The sequence below is a fragment of the Bidens hawaiensis genome, unplaced genomic scaffold, assembly GCF_021521415.1.
Source record: "Bidens hawaiensis isolate Kalapana, Puna unplaced genomic scaffold, B.hawaiensis_p1.1 tig00000459_1, whole genome shotgun sequence".
Classification (NCBI taxonomy): Eukaryota; Viridiplantae; Streptophyta; class Magnoliopsida; order Asterales; family Asteraceae; genus Bidens; species Bidens hawaiensis.
This window is the reverse complement of record NW_027491031.1, coordinates 1,580,536-1,599,460: the sequence shown is the minus strand read 5'-3', so window position 1 is coordinate 1,599,460 and position 18,925 is coordinate 1,580,536. Positions and strand designations below refer to the sequence as shown.

General features: G+C 32.6%; 1 protein-coding gene and 1 non-coding gene across 2 annotated transcripts; both read right to left on the bottom strand.

Moving 5' to 3' along the window:
• Positions 1-5,317: 5,317 nt before the first annotated feature.
• LOC143629364 (putative indole-3-pyruvate monooxygenase YUCCA10) lies at positions 5,318-6,725 on the bottom strand. The gene is made up of 4 exons (XM_077098659.1): positions 6,111-6,725; positions 5,772-6,005; positions 5,571-5,693; positions 5,318-5,491 (listed from the first exon to the last, which is right to left on the bottom strand). The coding sequence occupies exons 1-4, from the start codon at positions 6,723-6,725 to the stop codon at positions 5,318-5,320; spliced, it is 1,146 nt and encodes a 381-aa protein (XP_076954774.1).
• Positions 6,726-13,007: 6,282 nt separating this feature from the next.
• TRNAR-UCG (transfer RNA arginine (anticodon UCG)) lies at positions 13,008-13,081 on the bottom strand. The gene has a single exon. It is a non-coding gene; the product is annotated as a tRNA-Arg (tRNA).
• Between the last annotated feature and the right edge of the window lie 5,844 nt (positions 13,082-18,925).

Here is an 18,925-nt window from a genome sequence, read left to right as displayed (position 1 = left end):
CTCTTGCAACCGATCGATATCCCTAATGGTGGCCCGAGACTTTCACACTTATTATTTGCTGATGATGATGTTTTATTGGGAAGATGGTCAGAAACTAATTTGTTGAACGTTGCACGGTTACTTCGATGTTTTTATCTTGTCTCTGGGCTACGAATCAATCTAAAGAAAAGTGACCTGTTTGGTATTAATGTATCAGTGGGAGAAGTTGAGAATATGGCGAACCAACTACATTGTAAAATTGGTAATTTCCCATGTTCTTACCTTGGTCTCCGGGTCGGTGAAAATATGAATTTAATAAGTAGTTGGAATCCGGTGGTAGAGATATTTGAAAAACGACTATCAAGGTGGAAGGCTTCGAGGTTATCAATGGGTGGTCGTCTCATATTGATAAAATCGGTGCTTGACGCGCTACATATATACTTTTTTTCACTCTACAAGGCACCAATTGAAGTTATTGAAAGGTTAGAAAGAATTCGTCGTGACTTTTCTATTGCCTTTCCTCTTTATTTTATCTATGGAATACTTCTCTTATATCTTCAATCGAGCGGTGGCAGGTAATCTCTTACAACCGATCGATATCCCTAATGGTGGCCCGAGACTTTCACACTTATTATTTGCTGCTGATGATGTTTTATTGGGAAGATGGTCGAAAACTAATTTGTTGAACGTTGCACGGTTACTTCGATGTTTTTATCTTGTCTCCGGGCTACGAATCAATCTAAAGAAAAGTGACCTGTTTGGTATTAATGTATCAGTGGGAGAAGTTGAGAATATGGCGAACCAACTACATTGTAAAATTGGTAATTTCCCATGTTCTTACCTTGGTCTCCAGGTCGGTGAAAATATGAATTTAATAAGTAGTTGGAATCCGGTGGTAGAGATCTTTGAAAAACGACTATCAAGGTGGAAGGCTTCGAGGTTATCAATGGGTGGTCGTCTCATATTGATAAAATCGGTGCTTGACGCGCTACCTATATACTTTTTTTTCACTCTACAAGGCACCAATTGAAGTTATTGAAAGGTTAGAAAGAATTCGTCGTGACTTTTTGTGGGGTAGTACGGTGGAAAAAAGGAAAATCCATTGGGTGAAATGGGACCGGGTAATCGAGGGTAAAAAACTCGGTGGTCTCGGGCTTGGTTCATTGGACATAAATTTAAGCCTATTAGCCAAATGGTGGTGGCGCTTTAAAACTGAACCAGAATGGCTATGGCGAAGAGTTGTTACAGGGATTCATTTCAATGTGCAGGGCATTAAACCGATTCCTTCCAAAAGTATCTTAACAGGTGTATGGAACAATGTCTCCAAGATTGATTGGACTTTATTAAAAAGAAATGTGCAACTAAAAGAATTAATCAAAGGAGATGCAGGCGACGGAAAAAACACATTATTTTGGCTCGACACATGGGTTGGCGATAAACCCTTGTGTTGCCAATTTCCTTCTTTATTCAGGTTAGAAAGACGTAAACGGTGTTCGGTAAGGGACAAAACAGCGGCTGGGTCATCGATGTATGGTTGGAACTGGACATGGTCGGCTGACCCGTTTACTCCGATCGAATTACAAGAACTTTGGGATTGTTTGGAAGTGCTACCAGGTCGAGTTCTGGAGGATAGAGGTGATAAATGGAAATGGGGCCTCGAAGGGGATGGACGTTTCACGACTAAATCTTGCCAAGAGCAATGTGCAAAGAACTCACATTTACATCCACTTTATGTTATGGATTGGAATACTTGGGTCCCTTTGAAAGTTAACCTCTTCGGGTGGAAAGCGGAAATGGGTAGACTCGCCACATCGGATGCCCTTTTCCAAAGGAATGCCATAGATGAAATAAAGTGGTGCCCGCTTTGTGAGGATGAAAGGGAGTAGGTTGATCATATCTTCTTATCTTGCTATGTTGCAACAATAATATGGCAATTTGTAAGCTCTTGGTGTGGGATCTCACCGGTTTTTGCTTTCAAATTTCGGGATCTTCTAACGATACATCTTACAAATGGGGTTCAAGAAACTAAGCGAAAAGCCATTCAAGCAATAGTACTCACGGCCAGTTGGTGTATTTGGAAGAATATAAATTTGGCAATCTTTGAAGTAAGAAGGGTATCGATTAATCAACTCAAAGATTACATCAAAAGGCATAGTTTTCTTTGGGTAAACAAAATAGGGGAAAATGACGGAGTTAGATTGGGAGAAATGGTGTTCGTTTTCTTTTTAAGAAATGTAATGTAATGGTGTAAACGTTGTGGGTGTGTTGGTTGTATCTTGTCTAGCTTCTTGCTAGCTTTGTTCACTTTCATTCAATAAAATTAGCTGTTCAAAAAAAAATGTGCAAGGCTGTCAGCTCGAATCTCACGTTCATCCAGGTTTTTGTCCACCGTGTGTTACGTCAGAGACTTCTGCTCGTGTGAGTTGTGACAGTACAACGACTGTCAAATGGTAGCCAGCAGTATGGTTTCCCGGGGGAACGCCCAAGCCAGACTCAGAAGCCTTCGTCGGCCAGTTAAATCTGGTCAAAGTGGGAAAACGGTGTTTTTTTTCAAATTTTAGAGTGCGATAGCCTAAACACATAAAATAAAGTCACCGTTCTGAAATAATTGTGTTTATTACAGATTCATTTTTTGGAAATTTCATTAAAGATTAGTTGTTACATATATAAACCTTTTTAATAGCCAACGAATCCTGCAAATTGGATACTTGCTAAATTCATCATATCGGGATACATTTGTCTTTCGATTCGGGGGAAACTTTCACCTAAGGCCAACGTCCGTGAACACTTGCCCGAATGAACGACAGTGCGATGAGATAAAACTCATTCAGTTTAAGGATCCAACTAGTGAACTCCGTCTACTAACCTAGCCACCATCATCACTTTGGTGCCACTGAAACTAAATATTAAGAGTGCAGAATTAAACCTGGAACACATGAAATATCATATTCTCACTCCATCACAAGCTCATTATCTTTTTGGAGTCCATCTAAACTTTTTATTACTAGACTAAAAAAATTGAAGTAAATGGACAAAGAGCTAAAAATTTATTTACGACTTGTTGAACTCTGATAAAAAAAAGCCATAGACATTTTTTGGTTTTTTAAATAATTTATCAAAATTAATAATTTTATTTTAATGGTAATTTTATCAATTATTAATTTATTATCAGTGTGCATTTATTACAAATTTATTTTAGGAGATTTCATTAAAGATTAGTTGTTAATTACTCCTTCTGTCCCTTTGAAAGTGTTCACATTTTCTTTTAGTTTGTCACATACAAATGTCTACTTTTAAAATTTATTAATTAATTTCCAAGTTTACTCTTTATAAATGCAATCATTCGAACTTTTTAAATTTTGTCTTTTTTATATATGTGAAGGGTATTATAGTTATTTTTAAGACAAAAATGCAATCATACAAATTTTCTTAAATTTTGTGTTTTTCAAACCATGACACTTGTAGGAGGACGGAGAGAGTATATACTATTTGACCTTTCAAAAACTGAGTATTTTTTAACTTTTTGTAGAATATAAATGAGTTGATATTTTGAAGCCAAGTGCAAGAATATGAACCATACTGAAAATCAAATAGGTAGATTTGTCAATGGTACTCGTATACACAATGAACCGTCGCCCGTTGGTGCCATATAAAGACTTTTGAGTGAAAAATATGGAGTTTGGGCCTTGGGGAGACGTGAATCCATAAACCTTTTCAGGATGTTGCATATGTATCGTCTGGTTAAGCGACACATGAAGAAAAATATTTTTGACATCCAGTTAATGGGTGGGCCGAAAACAAGATACTGCCAAGCTAAGAGCAATGTAGATGATAGTCGGTTTGACAATGAGGCCACATGTATCATTACAATCAATAAATGGTGATGGGGGGTTAGTAACAGAAGGATTTGCACCTTAGTCCTTAGCGTAGGATGGTTGTAATGTGAGACGATAATTGAATTCACGACCACGTCTATTCAGTTCACCACTTAAACCATCTTCCATTGATAACACCATTTGGCATTCGGCAATAAGCAATTCACGAGTTGAGTACAATATACCATTTTGCAAGAATGTCAGGAGAGTCGCAATTCGTTTGGCCATGTAAAACATCACATTGCTACTCTCATAACCCTCGAGTTAATGTAGCAACGCTTCGTGAGTAGCAATGTGATGTTTTACTAGTTACACAGGGCGTCCGAAAATCTTATAACCCTCGAGTTAATGTAGCAATGCTTCGTGACGTAAATGAAAGTACATTAATTTGGTTTGGTTTGTGATGTGCTTGTGTTTAAAGCAATGTTTCACACTAAGATGTATACCATTTCTTTTTTATACTTATATTTGTATTGTTTCATGCCGACAAAATGGAAATAAATAATCTAATATTTTGTGTATTGGCCGATAATAATCACTTTTTTTAGAAATCACTGTCAACGGTCTAACCTATCAACTATTTTTGTCTCAGTGGACCTCCGTTAAAAAACACTTAACGCTGTTAAGTTTTTTTCCCAGCTTCAAACCGATGTTTTAGGGCTTTTGATTGGAACAAGGATATGAGTCGACTGATGTAAAACTTATCTCGAAATAGTGATTCAAATACCCGAATTGAAACACTGTTTCGTCGTTTGGATCACTGTTTCGAAATAAGTTTTACATCAGTCGACTCGTATCCCAAAACATCGGTTTGAAACTCGGAAAAAAAACTTAGCAGCGTTAAGTGTTTTTTAACGGATATTCATTAAGACAAAATAGTTGAATGATTGAATACTTGATAATGATTTCTAAATGTGAGATTATTATCTGCTGATACATATTTTAAAATATGGAATTATATGTTTCTAATTTTACTTTTATGCAACACAATGTTAGATAAATAGAAAATATTATATTACACATTTATCAAAATTCAAAACACAATCCTTATCTTAACTCTACTGCATATAGTTTCTATACTAAAATCAATAGTAACATGAGTTTGATATGTAATGATATCATATATGTTTAATGCCAAATATAAGATCATATCCTTTTAGTAAAAATAGTAATAAATTTATAGTCGACAAAATAAAGCAATACCTAAAGATATAAATGCACAATTAGAAAGCAATTAATAAACATTCTGATTATAAGCTTTTTTCCCATCTTGAAAGACAAATTTTATTAAAACAACTAGTTGATGTAAAGGCAAACGCCACAACAATTACAACACAAAGACAAATTTAATTAACTTATTCTTATCTATAGGTATCCTATATGTTGAAGAACCGAACCTCATTTCATGCCTTTCATATAAATTCACTAAACTAGTAAATGGTACATAGATTGTTGACACTAGCTTAGTTCCCATGAACAATTTGGGAGATATCATTAGCAATATTCTTGGCATCATTTGAGATACCAAATAAGCCAGCACTCGCAAATCCAACACAATAAATACCATCTTCTCCTTTCCAGTGGTTGGGGCTTTTGTGCTTTGGCATTCCTTTTTCATTAAACAACCCTCCATCATCCTAGATTAAACCAAAACACGTTAAGATTAAAAATACTAAGATACTAGAACAATAAACAAAGTGTAGTAACTTAAGTTACCTTAAGCCATCTCCTCACGGTGCTTCTAAAACCAGTAGCAAAGACAATGGCATCAAATTGTTTCTCTTGACCATTTGTAAATTTGATTAGATCGCCCTTTATATCTACAATAGCCTTTACAACCTAAAGAATACAAAACGATAAATTAATCATTGATTGTTTATGTTTTATTTGAAATCAAAACATGATAACAAGATTTACCTTAATCTCTCCGGTTTTGATCTTTGAAATTGTCCCAACATCAATAACAGGTGATCGACCAGTTTTTTGTTTGAGCCAAAATGGTCCATTCAAGGGTCTTTGTATACCATATCCACCCATACCTCCATACAAAAGCTTACTAAACATTAGAACCATCTTATCAACGAATTCACATGGCATGTATTTTAGTAAATACATTCCGAGTTGCACTAACTCCTTCGTAAGAACATGTACCTGTCACAACAAAATTTAATATGTCAAATACAATGTATTCAAAATTTAAAAACCTTTGTTCAAACTCAAACATCTTGCGAGATATCGAGCATTTAGTGTGCTTACCGGGCTACGAACAACGATTGACGTATGTGCACCCCAAGTGCACAAATCATATGCAATCTCCATGCCAGAATTTCCAGCACCCACAACAAGCACATCTTTATCTCCAAATTTCTTTCCATTTTCATATTCAATAGAGTGGATGACTGACCCTTTGAAGGTATCTAAACCATAAATGTTAGGAATTAAACCTTCACTATTTTCACCGGTTGCTACCACAAGAAACTCACTTACATACTCCTCAACCAAATCCAAATTCGTATTTTTAGCAGTAACCACCCATTTTTGTGCAGCTCTATCATACCATGCACTCTCAACACTATGTTGGTACAACGGGGCTACGTTAAACTGATAAACATAGTTATGCAAGTATTGCACAAACATATTTTTTGGTACAAATGTTGGTGCAGACAAAGGGTATGCCATGTGAGGGAGTTCACAAAAGTTATTGGCTAAATGAAGCTTCAAACGGTCATAAGCCTTCTTTTGCCACAAAGATGCATAACAATCTTCCTTTTCAAGAACAATGTTCGGAATCGAAAGAAGATTGAGACATGCCGACGTTGCAATGCCAGCAGGTCCTGCTCCAACGATCACAACAACGGTTTCTTGCTTCATTTTTCAAGCTCTTTGTTAAGGTGGTTGTAATAAGTATGTAAAAGTATGATGCATTATGTCAAGTATGTACCCTTTATATAGGACTACACAAGGGAGACAAAAGACACTTACCTTTCTTTTCTAACTGAACCGTTACTAAACTAGTTTTTGATCTTATCTTTTTCTATTATTCAATATCTTAAACATTTAAATTGGTTAATGAATTGTTCCTGGAAAATACATTTAAGAATTCAGAATTTATTAATTAAATATTCATGTTTAAAACAAAATGTTCCATCTTTGTTGGAAACAAAGTTCGAGAATATTCGTTACAAACTTCATTTGACTAGAATCTTTGTGTTCATATTGTCCTAATTAATGTATGTCTTATCTTAAAAGAATTGTAGAACTTTATATTTACATTGTTTCCTTGAGAACTAATGAACAGTTGAACACCCTAAAAGGTAAAAAAACAAATATTTAATCAGCACTTTTAGTTGTTACCAATATAAAAAAATAATATGGAAAATGTATAAATTGTATATTATAAGTTAATTAAAAGGAGACTTGTTACTTTATTCATTTTGTTTTTAAACATTGCCAATTATATGAAAAAGTTTCAAATGTTAATTTTTTAAATGGTCGGTTTAGGTACAATGTGATTGTTAATTTGCATGCATGGCATGCAAACTATCCATATAGAGGCTTGCATACTTTAAGATGAGACTATATTTGTCCATTATAATTAACTACAATCAGTTTTTAAACATAACCGTTGTAACTAACTAACTATCTTATCCACATCTTTATAATCACAATGCATAAAAGTAAAAGATCGATGCCATTTATTATTATGAATGTTATAAAGTTCTTGTTTTTGTATACAGTTATAAAAAAATTATAAGATATATAAAAGTTCACATAAGAGGTTTAAGCTATGTGTAACCAAAATTTTGCTTGTTTAATTTGGAGTTAGGACAGATATTATGGTTGACTAGATTATTACCATAATTGACTTATTTTGACCGTAAAATTCTTGACTATTTTTTAGAGGTTACGGCTATGTTTGACCATTTTTTTCTATATATATGGCTATGACTGACCTAGTAATAATTTTGTTTTGGCTATATTTGAACATTTTTAACATATATGGAAAATTTTGATAATATTTATCGTCTATTTTGTATAAAATGTTTAAATGGTTAAAGAAATAGAATGAATAATTATCATTCTATTTTATTGTTTGGTTATCATATAGACATAAAATGAATCATCACTTAATTATTATTATTATTATTAATTAATAATAATAATAAACAATTGGGTCAAGTTATTCTACAAAGGGTAACAAAAATAAAAAGTTTGAGAAGCTATAAATACTTGACATGTGTCAAGTGGGGACCAAAAGAAAAATGGCATAGAGATAATTGTACACATTTTCTATCTCCATATGCAATGCACATGTTAATACCCCCATCATTTTAGAACGATTATAACTTTTTCGTATGATATTTTTTTATAAAAAAAATCATCATAATAACAAGCGTTTTTTTATCTTTAATATGAGTATGATTTTTGTTATATGAAATTTAAAACAAAAATCACGTCATTGTGTCTTTTCGCACACCCTTGTGTCTTTTCGCTTATCATTGTGTCTTTTTCGTCATTGTGTCTTTTCGCACACCATTGTGTCTTTTCGCTTATCATTGTGTCTTTTTTCGTCATTGTGTCTTTTCGCACACCATTATGTCTTTTTTCGTCATTGTGTCTTTTCGCACACCATTGTGTGTTTTCGCTTATCATTGTGTCTTTTTCGCACATCATAGTGTCTTTTCGCACACCATTGTGTCTTTTCGCTTATCATTGTGTCTTTTTTCGTCATTGTGTCTTTTCGCTTATCATTTTGTCTTTTTTCGTCATTGTGTCTTTTCGCACACCATTGTGTCTATTCGCTTATCATTGTGTCTTTTCGCTTATCATTGTGTCTTTTTTCGTCATTGTGTCTTATCGTACACCATTGTGTCTTTCGCTTATCATTGTGTCTTTTTTCGTCATTGTGTCTTTTCGCAAACCATTGTGTCTTTTCGCTTATCATTGTGTCTTTTTTCGTCATTGTGTCTTTTTTCGTCATTGTGTCTTTTCGCACACCATTGTGTCTTTTTATCTAATACATAAAACACAATGCTTAATACATGTTACACAATAACTTGAAACGTAAAACACAGTGGTGAATACGTATAACACAATGACCTAAAACGTAAGACACAATTGTGAATACGTATAACACAATGACCTAAAACATAAGACACAATGGTGAATACGTATAACACAATGACTTGAAACGTAAAACACAATGGAAACAACATATTACACAATGACACAATGAATAACAAAAAAAACCCAATTAAAAAAACCCATTAATTTTTTTTTCATTTTTATTTAACAATATGATACTCATATTAAAGATAAAAAAACGCTTATTATTATGGTGAATTTTTTTTAAAAAAATAATGTCGTATGAAAAAGTTATGGACATTTTAAAATGATGGAGGAATTGACACGTGTCTTCCATGTTGAGAGATAAAGTCAACAAAGATGAGTTATTACCTTCATGTCATTTTCATCAATTTTTATTTATTAAATTAATCTCAGCCATTCAAATCCAAGATCAATGGACTGTATTCCTTCTTACCCTTCTCATTTTTGTTGTCCTTTGTATTTTAACTTTACCCAATAATATATGAATAGTAATAATAATAGCTAATTTTTAGGATTCGCGCGTTGCGACGAGATCGTTAAACAGAATAAAAATAATCATAAAGATTGAATCACGAATGTGCGTTGTGAAATGTTAACTCGCCAAATTAAAAATAATAATAATATTAATAATGGCAATCTTTTAATAATTATAATAATATAACTAGTATGTCTATTCGAGCGTTGCGACGGAGAAGGTTAAATGCATTACATGTCTGAAAGCTACAAACGTTGAGTGGATACACATAGGTGTTTGTGAGGAGGTCGGCGGACCCATGCTCGTTCTTCCAGGAGACCCATAATTATTAAAAAAATTATATATATTTTATATATAGTTTTGTTTTTAAAACATATGTATAGAAAGTGGCTTATTGGTTCAATGGAAATAAAAGTGTCATGGTTGTCTACTAATCAAATGTCATAGGTTCAATTCTCATCGATGGTGTTATATTTTAAACTTTACTTTGTGTTATGTATGAGTTTTTTTTTGTAACCTTTTTATTATCATATTTATTTATTTATTTGCTTTTGTTAGTATTGGGCTTTGAAAATGCAACACAATTGGTAAAGTTTTCAAACTATTTATCATATAATTAAAAATGTGATTTAAGAGACCCTTTATTATGCTCGTCCCGATCTTTAAAATTATAAGAAATTCTCAGAGACGACAATGTAGATACGCATACTAAACTAAATGTGTATAAGATATATCGCAAATGACGGCTATACAATATCCATAAAAAATACAATTGATAAATAATGCTTAGTTGCGAGACAACACATTTTGACATTTAATAGGTTTTATTAATAGAAGATATATAGCAAAATGAAGGTTGTACAATATGCAAAAGTAAATGTACAATTGATGAATAGTGCTTAGTATCTAGACTGTATTTTGATAATTAATAGGTTTTAATAATAGTTACAATGTAATATATACGACATTAATGATAAAATAATAATAATAATCTTGATAATATAATAATAATAATCTTGATAATTCAAAAGATGCGACGACGCAACTTATAGTCCGCTTACTTGACTCTCTATTGTAATTGGATATTTTGTTCGGTATATATTAAGAAAGTCAAGTTAAAATTAATCATATTGATCATAATATTACAGTATTGTAAATACTTAATTTATAATATAATGATGATAGTAATCCTTAAACTTTTTCGGTTTTTCCATTTATTAAAAGAAACACCCGTATTCCATTAATGCATGACAATCAAAAATGTTTTATCTCATTCCAAGATAATCTCATTCCACTTTCCATTTCTCTATGGATAAGATGAATAAGATATTAATTATTATGTGATTTATGGTCATCCTTAACATATACACAACTAAGAACTTGAATGAGTCTATATCTATCTAAATAGTATAGGTTCAGGTCCTATGATCATTAGAAAAAATATGTAACTTTAAAATGGTATAGGTTCAGGTCTTAAGAGCAAAATATGTAATTCGTATTACAGATAGAGACATGTAACACCCAAACCCGTAGAGATGTCGTGCCACTCTTGAAAAATAAGGCTGATTTATTATATAAAATAAAACACGTATCAAAATATATAATCAGAATGTACCCAAAGTCTATGAGCATTAACTATTTTGTTTGGGTAACACATGCGTCACACCTCAAAACCCGAGTGCATGACTTTAGGTGAAATTAAACATGACTTACACAACGGAAGACTTTTATTCATTTCATAATCCTGATTACAGGTAAAAAATAAAGTTGAAACTATGCTATTAGGAATCATGTCCAAGTTAGATGACCCAGATATGCTATGTAACCACCCATTAAACTCACCTTATACACACGTTAAAACAAGTTAGCTTATGTTGATGATTTATTATATAAAATAAAACACGTATCAAAATATATAATCAGAATGTACCCAACGTCTATGAGCATTAACTATTTTGTTTGGGTAACACATGCGTCACACCTCAAAACCCGAGTGCATGACTTTAGGTGAAATTAAACATGACTTACACAACGGAAGACTTTTATTCATTTCATAATCCTGATTACAGGTAAAAAATAAAGTTGAAACTATGCTATTAGGAATCATGTCCAAGTTAGATGACCCAGATATGCTATGTAACCACCCATTAAACTCACCTTATACACACGTTAAAATAAGTTAGCTTATGTTGATGAGTTCTCACATTATTAAAGCTTAAAACATTTGTTTTGTTACTTAGTATTTATGACATTCTCAAATTTTCTTCACACGCTTACAAAACAAGACATGGTTTCCACATTCAGTTAATTTAGCACACATGATATTATCATAAGCCAATTAAGCTATAGCAGGTCAATGTTTGAATAGGTCAGATATCATGGCCACTTTCTAATGTCCAAATGTTTCGCTAAAGATCGATGGTGAATCTAGGAAAATATTTAAGGGGTAACCCAAAAAAAAGTTTGGATAGAATAGTATTCAAATTTTGTAAACAATTTATAATTAATGGATGTTCTTGAAGGTTGAAACTGAAAACAGTTTATGGCAAATGTATCAATTTTGAAAGTTGTAAACTGGAAAATAAAATGTGTGCAATAGGATTTGATCTTGGGTAGCCATAGTCCATTAGATGGTTTTAAATTGCTAAGTATAATATTAGGGCTGCAAGCGAACACGGACAAGGTGTTGTTTATGTCCGTTTGTTAAGGAGATAATGTGTTCAAGGACAATTATCGAATTAGATTTTATGTTCGTGTTCGTTCATTAAGGAAATGAATTGTGTTCATGAATGGTTCACGAATACAAATAAAATCAGTAGAGCCTAGAGATTAAGAGCGATGCATTTATCAATGTGAACAATGAAAGCTTGTAAACGAATCAAACGAACACGAACAAGAGCATGTTCATGTTCGTTTATTTGATAAATGAACATTTGTGTTCGTTTATAATCGTTTGTTTAAAATATAAACGAACATAAATGAACAAAGATAAACGAGCATAAATTAAGACATATATGAACAAATGTAAACGAACACAAACAAACATAAATCAAAACACTTAAATGAACACGAATTTACAAATATAAAATCTATAAGTGTATAACTCATCCGGATAATATTTAATTCTATATAATTAATACATAAACGAACATAAATGAATGTACAGAACATGTGTCCGTGTCCGTTCGTTTAACACAAAACTTTTGTTAATGTTCATTCGTTTATTAAAAAATGAACATAAACCAACTTCCCGCCAAACGGTCCATAAACAGTTTATTGAACGTCCAGTTCGTTTACATGTCTATATAATATGCATAATAGTTTAACAAAAATGCTCAAAACATTAAATATTTACCCTTCACCGGCAAATTTAAGGAGTAACCCGGGGCTACCCTCAAACATAACCTAAATCCACCCCGGCTAAAAACATGATGCCACCTTTTTGAAGCTCCAAAATAATCATCTTCAAGCCTTAAATATCACTATACACACAAACCGCTGGTTGTTTAAATATCTCAATTAAATAATTTAAATGAAAAAAAAAACTTTAAAAAAAGTGACAAAAATATCGACCACAGTGGGAGTCGAACCCACGACCTTTTGATCCGAAGTCAAACGCGCTAATCCACTGCGCTATGCGGTCACTTGTGTTTATTTTTCTTAATTTATAATCTTTAACAAGATATAACGATTGTAAATTTCAAAAAATGATTTATTATTATATGTTCCTGTAAAAATTATTTTAAAAGGATTGTTATTTTTAAATGTTGTAATTAGATTTCTTAGACGCGTTGTTATAATTAGTATCGACATATTGTTACAATTAACAATGTTACAACATTTTAAAGGATCATTGTTATAAAGGTTATAACAATACTATTCCCCAATATTGATGATTTTCATATATTAACAAACTTACAACTTGATTTAAATGCCTAGATGACTAAGTTTAATCCCATCGCGTATCGCGATAGGACTTTTCACCAACATCAACTTATATTTTGCATTGTTTTGCGTGCTGGACATTCCGGCTCTTCATCCGTGCCTCAACAAGTCCAAATTAGCTGCTTTAAAAACCTATGACCTGAAATATAATATACGCGTATGAAGTATCAAAGTTCACACAAGAAACTATTAAAACTAGTAATTAAACAAACTTAACTATATACAAATTAGCCAATCATCAATCACCCGTGTATCACACGGGCTTTATCCTAATATTAAGATAGCGTATGACTTAACATGTCACTGTCACTCACCAGAACACGTGACTTTAATCGTATGTTAAGCCTTTGTTTTAAAATATTTTTAGTATATTAATACCATGAATCAATAAATAATTGATATAGATTTGAATTTAAAGCCTAAAAAGTAAAAACTCTTAATTTTATGTGTCATTCATTAAAACTATTATTATTTTTACCTAAAAATAATGTGATGCTACAAATCCTTAATTTACCTAAAAATAACGATTTTTCCTTATATATCAATCTAATCAATGCTAACTATCCAACTTTAAATAACTGATATAACCGAACATGAAAACAATTAATTGAATTGACTATAATCACCTTCTTGAGGTCTCAAGTTCAAATCTGGAGGCCGTCCCGAGTTTTCAATTACAGTGTATTTACTCAAGAGGGCTTGCTCTTGTGGAGGGTAAAACATCTGTCAAGTGGCAGGTGGCTGGAAATTTTCTCGGGGAACGCCTAGCCAAACTCGGATGCCAAGCGTGGGCCCGGTTAAGACAACATAGTCTTGGCCTGAGTGGGGCGGTTGGGGCTTCCGACTTTTGAGTTGCGGTCAACTTAACTGCGAAATTCGCCGTTCAAAAAAAAAATTTGACTATAACTGAATTAACTGATATAACCGAACATGAAAACAAATTATTATTTTTTTCTTTTTTTGACAAACTGAAATTGATGGGTCGATTTCAGCTATCCATATTTTCATCATTCACATACCCAAACCAATCAACTTGTAGTACATCTACGATTAATTGAATTGGCCCAATGCATACACCCGATACTTATCGAGTAGCTGATACAACAAGGTTTCGAGAGACAAGTAGGGCTGTCACTTTTACCCGAAACTCAACCCGAGAAAACCCGTACCTGAACTAACCCGACCAGAGTAACCCGAACCCAAGAAAAGACTAACCCGAACCGAAGTAATTTGGGTTGGTTCTCGGGTTTGATTTATAAGTTTCGGGTCAACCCGAATAACCTTTTAGTTTTGAAATTAAATATATTTTTAGGTATAATAAGCTAAGTCGCGGCCATTAAAATTATCAGAATTTGGCCCTAATCAACCGTTGTCATTCCAACTATTATGAGTCGATTGTTTATTGTTGAGTTATGTTTTCCACTTAGTACTAATTGCAACCATAATTGAACAACCAAATCACGCTCAACTTAAGCCGATTGTGGTTTGAGTTAGTTTCACTCTTCTTTTGAATTGTTTTATCAAGTTATGCTGGTTTCTTATTTGATTATTTGCGTTACGAGAACAAGAATATGTTTTTAATTTTAGCATTGTGGTTTTCTATATTTTTTTGTTTTTTGTTTTGTTTTCTAGGATACTCGAAACCCAATTAATCTAACCCGAAAAAACCCGAACCCGAAAAACCTGTGAGAGATTTGGGTTGGGTTTCGGGTCAAGATTAAAAACTTTGAAACCCGAATAACCCGACCTGAAAAACCGAAAACCCAAAAACAAACCCGAAAAACACCCCTGAAGACAAGGTACACATCTATTCCTATGGTGAGCAAAAAAATCGATTCATGCTATTACTTTTAACTTTATTCAATAATAATTGTATTAACCACTACAACATTTATGCTTTTGCTTTAACTTTTATTCAATCATTGCATCAAGGGTCATCCTACTTAGGGGTGTAAACGAGTCGAGCTGCTCGCGAGATACTCGATATCGGCTCAATAAAAAGCTCGAGAGAGCCAAGCTTTAACGAGCCCGAGCTCAAGCCTAAAAGTAAGCTCGTTTAATAAACGAGCCCGAGCCCGAGCTTCACTTATCGAGCTCGAGCCGGCTCGCGAGCCTAAACGAGCCTGCCATTTATATAATTTTTTTAAATATATATTTAATAATTATATATATATATACACATACAGGGGATGGATCATACGAGAAGTGATATTAGAGTGAGAAGCGCGAGAAGTGAATCTCAACCATTGAATACACAAATCAATGGTTTAAAACACAACATGACATTACTGTAAATACTTTGAATATTTGACTAGATGTTTTAGGCTTAAGAGGGTAAAGTCATCAGAATGTTGTAGAGATAGAATAGGTAACGTATGCAAACCCTTGTTTCACTCCCAAATCTCTTGACATAACTCTGCACGAAATCCGACACTCCGTATGAGATTGATACACAAAATCGACGGAATTAAACCAAGTGATTCTGATTGCTTGTGTATAAGAAGCAATCGTCCGTCGATGCCTGTAATCGGCATGTTCTGAAGCATAATTGGGATTTTTTTGCTAAAGTAACCGAAACCCTACAAAAGAAATCAAGGTATGAGGATAATTTCTGGTGTTTGTTTCAATCAAGGTAACATATAAAAGGATGCATACATTCAGATTTCTTTTATATGTTGTTCATCAGTGCCCTCTACTAATAAGTTTCTGAAGCATAATTGGGGTTTTAGTAATCACTATCTAAAGCCTAATTGGGGTTTTTTTTTTTCTGCTACAGTAACTGGACCCCTACACAAGGAATCAAGGTATGTAGGATAATTTTTTATTTTTGTTTCAATCAAAGTAAGATATAAAAGGATACATACACTTAAATTTCCTTTAAATGTTGTTCATCATAGTGCCCTGCACCTAAATATTTTGTTAATTTTTATTTTTGTTCAGTGGAGAGTAAATTTTATTAAAATATAGTGTGAAAATATTTCTGACATTAGGAAAATCTACTTTTTAGAAGGATTGAATATATGTAATTGTATTATGTAGTTAGTAATATTTGGTTTTAGATAACGCACCTACATGTTGATATGAATCTTTTGTTGGCATAACATCTACGATTGGATTCAAAAAAGCATAGGCCCCTTTCTCCTCGGTCCACAGAGACAAAATGTAGGACTGCCGCCAACAGTTCATCACTAAAGAAAGGACTCACTAAGCCGGGATCACTAACTAAGACTAATCTAATATGAATTTATGTATGTACCTACACATACGTTGATGTGATGAAATTTGATTTTTGATAACACGCCTACATGTAGATGTGATTTGGTTTTAGATAACGCACCTACATTTTGATGTATGTACCTACCCATATACCTACATATTGATGTAGGTACCTACATCATGTTTGAAGAATAAATTGATGTAGTAAGCGCATGAAGAGAATATATTACGAAGTGAATATATTTATGTAGGTAGTTTCACACGTACCTAAATCATGTATGAAGAGAATATAGTAATTGTTTTGATTTGCATGTAGACGTGAACGGCATATCCTTTGTCTTGTAGTATATATTGATATAGGTACCCCACGCGTACCTACATACATTATCAAGATCAGTTACCACTTCTAACCCCTTAATCAACTCTCATCAGCATTTGCTAGAATCATCTTGTCAAACTATGATTAGAAAATATTCAAGTTTAAGAAGATTATTTAATGTGATTTCATATAAAAGAAGTAATATTTTAATCCAGAAAGTAGGCATCCTCATCGTTTGGTGATAAATTTGGGGCTTTTTTAGGTTTTGCTCATAACAATACCATCAAAGACACAAGGTTGGTTAATTTTAATGAGTGTTTTTTTTTCAATCTAAGACTCATATAATAACAGGAATCTTCCTTTCAGGCATACATTCATATATTCGTTTTTATCATGAATGTAATATTTTGTTCCATCGTTTAATAAACATAGATTCCTAGACATCTTCCGTGATTGCAAAACATTTTTAAAATGACAAGCTGTACTTAATATATAAAGGTTAATATGTAGAAGCTGCAAAATCATTTTATGCATAACAAATTAATAATTCATAGCATATACTAATTTTTTTTATCATTTACGGTAGCATAAACATTAGATAGGGTCTATACAAAATGAGTTGCATTTTCAATTTTGATTGATGTATGGTAAAACACATGCTACATTATACATGTAGTTCTAGTTGAATAAACAGTAGTGTTGTTGGGCAATATAATTGTCTTTCCAAAACTTTTGCATTAGAAGTTAACTAATCATGGACGTAACTGGTATATAGTACAATTTGTATATTTATATTTTTAAATTTTGTATGGTTGTAAATTAAAAAATTTTAGTTATATGTTTGCCAATGGAAACGTGAAGAATGCAGACTAGTCTCTCGTCAGCAAGAAGTCCAGAGGTAATTAGTTTAAGTTTGATTTGTAGGATTATATGTAGGTTTTAAGGAGGCAGTGAATTTTTTGTTTGTTGGGTGTGTAGGATATATTCAGGAGGAAATGAATTTTTTGTTTGTTGGGTGTGTTGGAGATTATGTGTAGGATTTGTGGAGGAAATGATTTCTTCTTTGTGTGTGTGTGTGTGTGTGTGTTTTGGGTGTGTTGGAGATTATGTTATTATGTTTATGGTATAAAAATAAGTTATCTATAATTCAAGATTTGTGTGGGTATGTTGATCGGGTGCCATCTCAGTCACTGCACCAAAAGGAATTAAAGATAAAGGAACAGGTACTTGTAATCGCATGATCAACCCGGGAAAAACAAAGTTGCATATAGAAGCATTAAACCAAAAAGATTGTCACACATGTGGTTTAAGTATGTTAACGATTTTGATTCTCGACCCTGCAAAAAAATAAAAGAGTTAAAGATAACGAAGAAAAGGTCTCAACTGTCGAGTAATTAAACTATACTTATTTAAAATATGTTATAATGTTTAGGTCAAATATTTAAGTGTTTATTTTATTTAAAATATGTTACAATGTTTGGTGTGTTGTAATTTTTAATTCGTCATATCATTCTGTGCGATTTAAAATAGGTTTCAATAAGTTTGGTCTCGTGTTTTTGGTGTTTACCATTATCTTAATTGAAATAAACTTTCACCAATCCTATTCATACATACCTACACAGATCTTGGCAATATCTATAGGTTATAGTAGATTACATGTTGGATACAATGCACATTTTAAAATGCAACTTACTGGTGCATTTTATACACAAAACCAATAACCCACTAACATTATAAAAAAATGCATAGTTCTCTTATTTAACTCAAGTTTACATGTTGTGTAATTCCAAACAACAAAAATGTGTACACAGTGATTTTAAAAATTGAATTGATATTTTTCTTCAAAACTAATCTTCTAGAGAATATCAAAATTATGATAGTGGTGTTTGGAATCTGGGATCTTGAGCAGAGACTATGTTTGTTTTGTTGAATGGTTAATGTCTTAAAACAAATACTAGTTACGAAAGAAATAAAATATATTTGAAACTTTATGCAATTAATACTTAA